The sequence below is a fragment of the Amphiprion ocellaris genome, chromosome 19, assembly GCF_022539595.1.
Source record: "Amphiprion ocellaris isolate individual 3 ecotype Okinawa chromosome 19, ASM2253959v1, whole genome shotgun sequence".
Lineage (NCBI taxonomy): Eukaryota > Metazoa > Chordata > Actinopteri > Pomacentridae > Amphiprion > Amphiprion ocellaris.
This window is the reverse complement of record NC_072784.1, coordinates 32,183,078-32,195,318: the sequence shown is the minus strand read 5'-3', so window position 1 is coordinate 32,195,318 and position 12,241 is coordinate 32,183,078. Positions and strand designations below refer to the sequence as shown.

Sequence of the window (12,241 nt, the reverse complement as noted above, 5' to 3'; positions counted from 1 at the left end):
TTACTAACACCTATTTGTTTTTAACCCCCTCACATGTTGTGTTGTTGTAAACTTACTATTTCAAATAAATTCTCATCTAAGCCTCTGGAAACCAGCGTTTGGACTGTTTTTGTGTTGCTCCTCACCTACTGACAGCTGTGGACTAAAGGCTATACTGTGACGTTTTTAGAGCCACATGCTCTACTATGATGTTTGTTGGGCGACACGCTATACTATAGGCTTTAATTGACATATTACTGCGACTTTTTTTTGTTTTAGTTTTTTTTTATTTTTTTAGCAACATATAAGAATTCGAACAGTTTTAAAAGTTACTATACTTTTACTTGTGCAATGAAATTATTATTCTATGGCATTTTTTAGACGACATATTATACTCTGTTTTCTTGAATTACATACTATTTTGACAATATACTGCACTATGACATTTTTTGAACCACATATCATACATGACAATTTTAGGCAACATCCTATCATTTTGCGCTTTTTGAACCACATAATAATCTATGTTTTGTTTTTTTTCTTGCCAACATGCTGTACTATGAACTACAGGCCATACTATGTTATTCTTGAGTAAAGCATACTATACTTTGACATTTTCTGAACTACATCCTATACTATGGCGTTATACACAGAGTGCTTTGGTTACATGTTGATTTATAATCTAGATTTTTTTCTGTTTTGTTTTTTGACAGGATTACCACAGACCTGACTGTGAACACCGTCGACACCCACCTCAGGGAGACGCTGCCTAAGATCTCAAGGCTGCTTGGTCGTGGTCTTTCTGGCACGTACTCTTCCAAGATGAGCCGGGAAGTTTAACACTGATGGAATGACACCAGGTCTAAGCCGACAAACTTCCAATTCCTCCTCAACCCATAGTCTCTGGGAAACCTACATGGAGTAAGAAAAGTAGACAGAGAAGTAATTAAGTCTGTACACAACATATTAAAAAGAAATCATGCTAATAAATTAAGTACAAAGAACCGAATTCGCCAATATACTGGAGACCAGAGCTATTTAATTTGATAAGTATAACCTTGTTTAGTAACATTTCAATTATTTGAGAGCAGTCCTAAAGAACTGCCTGTAATCCCAATCATAAAATGGGTTTGGAGGAAGAACATAGATGGTAATCTGGATATACATGAGTTAGGCTTTATAACTACTATTGGTAGTATTGGTGGTAGTAATAGTAATGTGACTACTACTAGTAGTACTATTACACTGCTGCTGATACTGGCACTGCTACTACAACTTGTAATACTATTACAAATGCTGATACTACTTCTACGACTCTAACAGCTGTTTATACTACTACTGCTGCTTGTACTTTTAGTATTACTACTACTGCTTGTACAACTATACTACAGCTACTATTAATCGTCTGGTATTTGGTTGTCAAGCTGCTAGCTCGCCTTAGCGTTTTGCTAGTGGCTAACTAGTTAGCTTCTCATAGACTGGAAGCTCTCAACAAGATTTCATAATGAAAAAAGAGCCAAAAACTATTCTTACCTATGAAAAGTCATTCCAAGTTCCTGTCTCAATCGTACGACGTAGTGTGTAACTGTATGCAGCACAGTGAGACGGCATTCTTGTTGTTTCGTTTTCACGCCGTCTACATTCAACGGAATGCACTGAAACTTTTTCCCCCATAGCTTAGCCCTCGCTGTAGCACGCAGCTCAAAGGGGCGTGTCCTATCTACTCATTTCATATCTTTGAGATACAAAGGTGGCTGCACATAAGACGCCATGACGTTGATTAGCTGCGTAAATACCATTATATACAGTCTATGGTAAATACGTATGTGAATCGCATCATTGGCTGCAGCAGCCAGTCACCGGTCACTCACTGACTCACACTGAAAAATAGCACAGAATGAATTGTTACGCTGTTTATTTTATTTACAATTTAGGTTGGATTTTTTTTTTTGTGCGCAGCGCAGATTTTCTGTGCGCGAGGAGACCGTGTCAGCAGTGCGCAATTGCGCACAAGCGGCGGCGCAGCTTAGAGGGAACAGTGGTTGTGACTGTCGGAACATACAGTGGTGGAAAAAGTTTCCACAATATCCCATACATTTGTATGTATATTGCACTAAGAATCATTCTTAGGTGTTCAAGTGTAATTTGTTTTAGTACAATCGCAGCCATAATACTAAACAAATCCTAAAAAAGCCATTTAAAACTTATAAACTGCTTGGTTCCATAAAAATAAGAAATTTTGAGTACTGGGTCATTTTAGTAAAATTTAGTTTTGTTAGTTTTTCTTGCAAACAATGAACAAAAAAATATAGAATGTGTACTTGTTTGTGTCTGTCTAATGCAGCTACACCTTTGGAAACACAAAAAAGATTTGTCCACAAATACTTCATGATAATGTCTGAGATTGTGTAAAATTTTAAGGGTGTCTGAAAACTTTCTTCCATCACTGTATTTACTGTGGACCACACACTGTGTCAGAAGTGTCATCAATCAGGAGGATTACTTTAGATTCAGATTCAGGAAACTTTATTTGTCCCCAGGGGGACAAAGAAAGTTTTAAAATAAAGTTCTACACAGAAAGACCTCATACATGGAAGTAATATCTACATTTACCTCAGAAAAAGTTTGATGTGATCAAATTGATATTTCTCAACATACTTGCACATTAATGACTCGTGTTATTATTATGTATCATCAAATTAGCCTACTTTATAGTTAGCTAACTAAGCTAGCTAGCTTTAGTCTATGTATTGAGTGTGATTGTGTGTGTGCACGTGTATTTATACATCTACATACTGGTTTGCATGTCAAACTTCATTCTTGTGTGGACCAAAATATAAAACAATCAATAATACAAATGATTATTCTGAACCAAAATGGTATAAACATACATTGATTCCTACATGGAAGAGTGTAGGGTCCAATCACTGGAGCATCTAACGGTTAAGAAAAACATATTTTTCGGTTTATTACAGCGTGAGAGATGTTATCTACCCAACTCTGGAGAATCTGATGCCAGCATTGACACTGATTCTACATCTTTGAACCATAACTTTAAACCCAATGACAAATTGATGTAAACAATATTGGTACACTACCGTTCAAAAGTTTGTGGTGATCCAGACAATTCCATGTTTTCCATGAAAACTCCCACTTTTATCCATGTGCTAACATAACTGCACAAGGGTTTTCTAATCATCAATGAGCCTTTCAACACCATTAGCTAACACAATGTAGCATTAGAACACAGGAGTGATGGTTGCTGGAAATGTTCCTCTGTACCCCTATGGAGATATTCCATTAAAAATCAGCTGTTTCCAGCTACAATAGTCATTTACCACATTAACATTTCTAAGTGATCCCAAACTTCTGAACGGTAGTGTAGGTCGCTTTGAATAAAAGCTAAATGAAACTGTCACCTCATGTGCTTTCCAATCTGGTGTATGACAAATATCTCACCATACAACAGCTTTCTCTGTCACTTTCATGGGTACATCTGAACGAAGCTGTGAGGATTATTAAAGTGACCAAAGTCTGAATGTTTTCACCTCAACACATTGATGAGTGTCTGAAAACCGCTTCACAAACAGGTAAAACAGATTAAAGCGACGGTGCAGACAAGTAAAGAGGCCAAGCAGTGTGCATTCTCTCTGGATTTTATTCTTTAGGAAGAGTTCTGTTTGGAATTACAAAATGCACTGGTAGAAATAGCGGTGAGACTGGTTGAGAGTGCGACAGGTAAAGAGTGTTAGAGAGACAGAGTTAGAGAGAGAGAGAGAGAAAAGAGGGAGTGAGTGGGCGATCAGAGGCCAATCAGAATCAGAACATCATGGGTTTGGCTCCGGCAGCCTCTGACCCCCACACCAAGGAGAAGGGAGAATACACCATCGTCTGAACTGCACTTTCTTTTCTTATTTTTTCATGTTTTCATTAAAAACAGTTCTTTTTTGTGGTGTCCTGAACATGGTCGTGTTGTGCCTCAACCCCATGTAATAGAAGAAAACAAACAAGACTTTGACTGTCACCAAAGTCTCTTCTGTGTTTTTACTCTTTAGACATTTTTTTTTGTTTTTTCAACCTTTTTTGTTCTCAAAAATAGAAGGAAAAAAGGAAACATTGCTTTTTAAAAACATCTATCTATTTATATATCTTTTTTCTTTTTTATTCCTCTGAATTAATTAATCTGCTTTTTCTTTTTATGTCCTGAAGATGACTTTTAACCCACGGTGTGGCATGCACATAGCACATGCATTTCTGGAACTAGATATTTTTTCCTTTTTTTTAAAATCTTTTGTACTTAAAAAACTCTTTTTTTTTTCTCCCAGTAGCGACTTTACATTGCTTTTTGAAGATTTTGTGTGGTTAATCAGCGTGTTAGTGGATTTTACTGCAGCATATACACAAAGATGGAAGGTGAATGTTTTTGGGGGGGGTGTTGCATGTTTCATCACACACACGCACGCACGCACGCACGCACGCACGCACGCACGCACGCACGCACGCACACACACACACACAGAGTCGAAGATCATTACAGTAACAGGACCGAAACATTTCGAGATTTCCAAAGGATTTCTGGAAACAAAGAATAGAAACCAAAGCAGCACAAAAAACAAAAGAAAAAACACCTAAATTTGTCCCACTCACTCGTGTAACACACATTAATGCAAAAACCCACTTACACACACCACACCCAGGAGCTACATACCTAGTGTGCTTTCTGATCTGAAGTGTAGTGACATGAAATATACTCATCTGTGACATTCCACTGAGGTTGGAAAGACACTAATAGGCAGTTTTTTTCCATTTCTATTTTTTTCAATGCATTCTCTGGTCAACATGTGATAGGCCTCCAGGTTGAAATGCAGGTGAAATAAAACGACAGTGTGTGGGCTGACAGTGGTGTGCGTTAGTGACAAGTGTTAGTTTGAGGCACACAGATAGAAATAAAAGTCAGGAGTGACACATACACAGAATAAAGGTGTTTTCCAGGACCGTGACGAGGCCCAGACATCTTTTCTCCAACCCATCTGAACCGTGCTACAAGTTTGAACACAGACGAGGTGGTCTACTGCTGAGAGAATGAGCTGCTTTACTGGAGCAGCGACTCTGAAGGACGTCTCTGGATCACAAGTGAAGTAAAGGGAGCGGTAGAAAAAACCAGAGGCACACTGCTTGTCATACAGCGCCACCTGAAGGTCACTAGCGGTGGTGGAACTCTACGTTAGAACTGCAGCAGAGTGGAAGCCTGTAGGCCACTGCTTTGTTTCGGTCCAATCCACCCACTGTCTGAATTCCAGAGAGGGATAAGACAGATATTCGCTGTCTTTGGTTAAATTTGAATTCATGTTTTTCCCTCATTCTCCCGTAATGTAGCTGTGTGTTTGGAGCTCCACCCCAGGGTTGGAAAAATTATTAGCTGAGCTCACAATAAAACAGAACATACACAACCAAACCAGACATGGAGAATCTGTCTCATTCCTACGATCATTTGAAGTTATTATATTTATCGGATTACCCATTATTACGTTCAGTAACAAAGAAAACGAAGATGAAGAGTTTCTCTCCTTTCTGTTGGTCTCTTTCTCTCTGATGCCTCTGCTTTAACCCCCAAACCCTGGAAGACTTTGACATGTGACGGATTTGTCATCACTTACTCACTCAGTATTGACATTTTTTTCTCTTTTTTTTTAAATCCACATGTATACCCTGCTTTCCATTTTTATCATTTTAAACCTTGGTTACAAAAAGTTACTTCCACAAAAAAATATGTGCAATTCCATTTGTATCGGTGGCAGGCATTTGGCACAGAACAGACAGTAGACAAGCAAGCAAAAAGTAATTTTCTTTGTTCCCTCTACATACGGCAATTATCTGATCTCCCCATAACCGTCTGCTGATTGATTTTAAGTGTAAATGAAAGTACAGAGAGAGGAACGTCATTCAGAGGAGAGAGAGAGAGAGACAGAAAGCATTTTTAATAAAAAAAGAGAGAAACCCTACAGACCACAACAGAAAGGACTGAGGAACATTTCCCTCCACAGACAGTAGATTCTCATTGTTGCTATTATTAGTATTCTTTTGTATCATTCATGCAGGATTCCAAAGGGTGTACAACTCCGCAAGTCTAAAAAACGAAGCCGCGTGGGGTGCAACAGAAGATTCAAGCTTCAATGTTTTGAACAAGTAGAAGAGAAGGAGGAAGAAGAAGAAGCAGCTGCAGGAATAGAAGAAGAAATACTGCAGAAAACAGTTACTGGTTTGTTTTTTTGTTTCTGAAACCCATCGCCACATCTTTGTTTTTCTTCTCTCGTAGGTCACAGGTTGAGGTTGGTTTAATAGTTTGTTTCTGGGAGGGTGAGCATTCCCAACGCACCCATCCTGTCCTCCAGACCTTTCACCAGAGGGACTCCAACCCCCGTGCAACGTTTCCCAACTCTCCCACCCACGTAGCCTCCTCACCTCATACAGGCGGACGGCTCTTTGTCAGTTTTGTTCTTATTTAAAAACACAGATGATAAAACTCATCAATATTCAAGTGGTGGCTGGGAGGGTTGGATTGGATTCCTTTTGAAGCTAACTGGACAGAAGTTAGCTTTGAGAAGCAAAAAAAAAGAAAAAAATGGTTGCTCTTTTGTCTCTGACTGTAAAGTGTCTTTTGTCGAGTCGCAACTCTTGACATCTTGTAAGTGGCTATAGCTCATTGCCAGAGGCATAATTTAAGACACAAAGACTAGTGTCCATCGCTCCTCCTGCCTGCATCCTATTTGAGATTGGTCTCATTTGGCATCCAGAGATGATCAACAACAATGTGAGCAGAACATGGAGGTGGTTTTTTTAACCCCTTACGCTACTTGTTTCTCCAGATTCTGCCTCAGCATTCTTGTTCCATCCCTTTATCCCGACACCGTCCTTCCATCATGCCCACCATCCCTGGGACACGCCGAGCAGAGGAGGAGAGGAAAGAGTTGAATAGACAGGAAAGAAAAGTCGTGGTTTCCCTTGGCAGTCAGTGCTCTGGCTCAGAGCTTCCCATCTTCTTTCAGTCAAATTATCAATTATTTTTCCTCCTCACGTCCCTCCCCAATCCCCAGAGGCTAGCACCAATCGTCGTCCTCCGTCTCACTGTAGGGTTCATGCAGGCCCTTGCGGGGACCCCTGGGATGCCCAGCTGGAGGAGGGACCTTGTGAGGCCCTGTATGCGGGGGTCCGTGCAGATGTGTGGAAGGCGATGAAGATCGGTAGCCGTTAGGCAGACGGCGCTGGGCGGCAGGCTGGACCTGGCCTTGGACTGGCCCAGTCAGGGCCGTGGTGGGGGGAGGCGCGTGGTGGGCAGTCCTTGGTGAGGTGCGACTGGGCTGATGGTGGAGGTTGTTTACAGGGTGGGGCTGCGGTGGAGGGATGGGGTGGGGGTTATGCGGCTGTGGCTGCGTGGGAGGTGGCAGTGGGTGGTTGGCCAGGGCATGAGGGTGGGGGTTGCCACCCTGCATGGGGTTTGGCTCATAGGCAGGAGGTTCATGGTGGGGCTCATAGTCCTGGTAGTCCTGGTTGTAGAAGCAGCCGTCCCCTTCCATGGAGCCCCCTCCTCCACCTGCGTCCCCCCAGCGAGGCGGGGGATGATGACCCTGGCGGGGTGCACCGTGGTGGGCCAATGGGAGGCTAGCAGCGGGAGGACCCTGGCCTTGGGGAGGCTCTGGAGAAAAGCGGCGAGGGGCCGGGGCTGGGGGTCTGCCCTGCGGCCCCCCAGGAGGGGTGGGCATGGCCTTACGGACTACAGGGGAGTACGTGACATGGGGCCGGGGTGTCGCCGGGGTCTGAGGCAACTGTCGGCGGCCTCGGCGTGGCGTACTGGTCCCCGAGGTTGAGGGGACGGGACTTCCGCTGACCGAACTACTGCCCTACACAAAAAGTGAAATAAAGCAAATAAAAAGAACGAACCACAAATTCAACGACAAAACATATAGAATAAAGTAGAGGATGAGAAAGATAGAGGATGAAAAAAATAGAGGGAGAGAAGGAATGTGAGATCGAGAGGCGAGAGTCCAGATAGAAAAGCGAGAAAGGACAAGAACAAGAACCACAGCAACAATAAGAATAAAAGCACCAGTCATCATGTATGTGGAGGAAGAGAAAGGCAGGAAAATAAAAAGCATCCAAAAGGAGCATAGCAGAGGATGTGGACAATAAAGATGAAAGTCCATACAGCAGCATACATAGAGAAGCAACATGTCACGCAGAGGAGAGAAACAAAAGACGACAGGAGAAAAGAAGGGTAAAGGGTTGATTTCCAGACCAACAAATGTAGAACAGGGTAAATATGGCAACTAAACATACAGAAACTGTGTTTGAAAATATTTACAGTCAGCTGTGTGTGACGTGTGCAACATGTCAAGTTCTTAAAAAGTTTGTTTTTAAAGAAACTATTCAAATGGGAACACCCAAACCTCTCCCTCTGGAGAGAAATGGCCTTCCTTTGCAGTATTTGTCAAGTTATAAAAATGTGCATCACAAAAGAGCATTTAGATCTGAAATGTTGTAGATAATGTGTTTGGAAAAAGATGCCATAAAGGGAAACGTAGTGGGAGGAACGTAACAGAACATTGGTGCTCTAAACACATTCAGGCAGGGCAGCTAGAGACAGTAAGGGACTCAAATATACATTCTTATGCATATTTGTAGGGTGATTTGTGAACAGCGACTTCATTTAACAAACATTTTTACTTGTGTTTGCATTATTATACCCACAATAATGCATATGTTTGTGTGAATGCGGGGAAACATAAACGTATATACAAATGCACATAAAGGGGAACAGACTATATTTGTCATTTTGAACATATTACTGGTAAAGAAAACACATCTTAGCCTCTGATTTGACAGCAGCAGCAGAAAGTATAGATGATGTAACACCCAGTTATTATAAATTAAATCTTGTTTTTTTAGGGCTGGGACTTTAACGCGTTAATTTAGATTAATTAATTACAGAAAAATTAACGCATAAAAAAATACTGCATTTAATCACACCTTTCTCAGTTCCCTAATTTCTGCCACAAAGGTAACACTGATGAACACTCCAGCCCAGTAGGTTGCGCTAATGAAGTTAAAGAAAGTTTGGTGAACAGTAATGGAAGACGAGACGCACTGAGCTTTTTGGGTGGGAAGTTTTCTTTTAAAAATCTTCCTGATGGCAGCTTGGATAAAAGCCTGGTATATAATTGCTATAATGTCACTTTGAGTTTGCAGCAATCTGTGAATGTGGTAGACAGATGAAAAATGCAGATAAATAGAAATGAAACAAACATTTTTGTTGTTTAAGTTCATGTATACAGGGGTCCTTGACATACGTCAGAGTTCTGTTTCTACGGATCGACGTAAGTCGATTTTCACCACCAGTTAGAACTCATGCATCACGATATCGATCAGTTCTTCCGAAAAGTCATGAATACCAGCCACTTTCATGCATGTATGAGTCATTTTACAAGAAGATAACAGAACATGTTGCACTGTTTTTACAACTTAAGCATTTTATTATGTCTAATTTTCACTTCTATGGAGATGGCTTTCCTTTTCTCCAAAGCATCAGAAGAGTCTGACTTACGCTGGGAGCCATAGTGAAGGACAAAAAGTTAGTGAATGTAGCACAATCCAAGGTGGTGTACAACCAGAGAATGGAAACAAAGCTGTCTTATAGTGCCACGTGATGACGTATTCATCCGCTCTGCTCGCCAACTAGTTCCACGCAACCAGTTCTGACGTAATGACAAAACGCCGTAGGTCGAGGACGTTGTAAACCGAGGACCCCCTGTATGTCTATTCATCGATTCAGTCGTCACCCAGTATTTATTTGACTTTAAAAACTTTGCTTATTGTGTCAGATGTTGCTATTTGACAAAAATGCGATTAATCATGATTAAATAATTACAAAGCCTCTAAGTAATTAGATTACTTATTTTAATCATGTCCCACCACTAGTTTTTTTATTGAAGAGCTTCTCAGAAACCCAGAGATCCATTTGCTGAGAACATTGACACAACTACAAGAAAAAACTTAATGCAGATTTACAGAACAGTGATTGGTTAGAGCCAGAAAAGGCTCTAATTGGCTCAGTTAACTACCATCAAATCAGAGGCCCTTGAATTATATCGCTGCATCACTATTGTATTCAGATCATTGTCATCACAAGGCGTCCTAACTAGGCATTACAATTACCCAGAAGCCCACCTGTCTGTGCGTCATGCACTCACGGCCCTCGCTGGGTGATCTTGACCAGCGCCGGTCCCGTTCCCTCTCCCTCTCCCGGTCGTGCTCTCGGTCCCGGGAGTGCCGGTGTCCATACTCGCCGGCTCGCTCTGCTACATAGCGCTCCTTGTCCACGGAGCCGTGGTGGTGGTGGTGATGGTGGTGGTGCTTACGGTCTTTGGACCGGCCACGATCCTTGTCTTTAGATGTGAGGTCACCTGACTGGGTGGTGGTGCTCAGGTCTGTGCCCAGGCCTGACGGTGGAGGTTATTGGTGTTATTATCGAGATAGAATGTGGTGAAAAAACACAAGGTTACATCACATTTTAACACTTTGAAGTAATAGGTATACAAATAAATGACAAATGATGTGGCTTTGCTCTGTTGTTAACATGTGCCTAATTATTTTTCTCTTGAAATGAAATCCTCTAAACTCACAAATGTACTGTCAGGTTTTGAAAGCATTCTAACTTTCTAAAAAAAATTGCAAAGAGACGGGAAAAATAGTCAGATTTTCTGCTTACTGATGTAACTCAGTAAGCATGATCATTTCTGATCATCAATAAGTAATTAACAAATGCTGCAGTAGCCAAGGCTGCTCAGTCGCATCATTTCTGACGGCTGAAATCTTGAAAAAATTTGCGGCAGAAATCACGGCAACGTAGATTGTGTCCAAGCAAAATGACTTTGTGCTGAGCACAGGTGTGTGTTCTGCATGTGTACGTTATGTACGGATACTGAATTGCGTGACCTAAATATGTAGCGGACGGCAGGAATTGATGGGACTCAGAAACACCCCCACAATTTAATCAGTTGTTCCTTGTATCGTTTTTGACAGATAAGTCCTGATAAGTCCTCAGCGGTGGATTTGTAGTAGGATCACAATCATGTGATCGTCAGCAGCAGTTGATGTAGTGTTCACTTGTTGTCATGGTTACAGTGACACAGTGCTGCTATCTGGCAATGATACAGAAATCTTTAACAAATCCATGGATCCAGACTATAAGCTGCATCACTGGCAAAATATAATCATTTGGTCCTTGAGTAATTTCTGACTTTCCCTAGAAATTTCATCGAAATGCATTAGTCTGTTTTTGAGTAATGTTACTAACAGACAGACGGACGGACGGACGGATGGACAGACAGACACAGACAGACAGACAGACAGACAGACAGACAGACAGACGGACAGACGGACAGACAGACGGACAGACAGACACACAGACAGACAGACAGACAGACAGACGGACAGACGGACGGACAGACAGACTGACAGACAGACAGACGGACGGACAGACAGACAGACAGACACACAGACAGACAGACACACAGACAGACAGACAGACAGACGGACGGACAGACGGACGGACAGACAGACACACAGACAGACAGACAGACAGACAGACAGACGGACAGACGGACGGACAGACAGACTGACAGACAGACAGACAGACACACAGACAGACAGACAGACAGACAGACACACAGACAGACAGACACACAGACAGACAGACAGACAGACAAAGCAACATCAATCATCACATAACGCCACCGTTCCTCAGCAGAGTAAATATTCTGCATTATTGACAATGCCATGTGGGGAATGAGCAGCCTTGGAGAAGTACTGCGCTCTCTGAGTGTTTTTCTAGTTTCTACAGTGCAGCTGTGTCAGTAGAACATCTGTCAGACTTCCTCTTTATGGGATTGTCATGATGTTCTCACCCGTGTCACCCTCCGTGTAGCGACAGAGGGATCTCTCAGACGCCCGATGACTCCGGTCTTTTCGCCGGTGTCCGTGTCTGGACGTTCTGCCCTCTTCGGGTATTGTACGCTCCATGTTGTAATCATCTGGCCCTCCTTTGTCCCGGTGGCCACGTCCGGACCTGCTGTGACCCAGCGACGAGGCCGAGCGCTTCATGGGACTGCTGTCGTTGATGGTCTGATGGGGAAAGAGAAAGAAACCACCGAGGGATGGAGGGAGAGAAAGAGAGATGCAGGGAGAAGAAGTGTTTCCTTTGACTGTC

The 12,241-nt window shown here is 42.3% G+C and overlaps 1 protein-coding gene across 19 annotated transcripts in view; it reads right to left on the bottom strand.

The window, feature by feature from the left end:
- Nucleotides 1-3,619: 3,619 nt before the first annotated feature.
- Nucleotides 3,620-12,241, bottom strand: part of cacna1aa (calcium channel, voltage-dependent, P/Q type, alpha 1A subunit, a) — a 98,872-nt gene continuing 90,250 nt past the window's right edge. For 18 of the 19 annotated variants that reach the window (XM_055005267.1, XM_055005259.1, XM_055005253.1 and 15 more), the window contains 3 exons: nucleotides 11,940-12,156; nucleotides 10,201-10,472; nucleotides 3,620-7,877 (listed from right to left, as the gene is read on the bottom strand). In XM_055005267.1, coding sequence (XP_054861242.1) covers nucleotides 7,077-7,877; nucleotides 10,201-10,472; nucleotides 11,940-12,156 — 1,290 coding nt within the window. In that variant the 3' untranslated portion in view covers nucleotides 3,620-7,076. The remainder of the gene's footprint in view (nucleotides 7,878-10,200; nucleotides 10,473-11,939; nucleotides 12,157-12,241) is intronic. The other variant, XM_055005268.1, reaches the window with a different exon arrangement.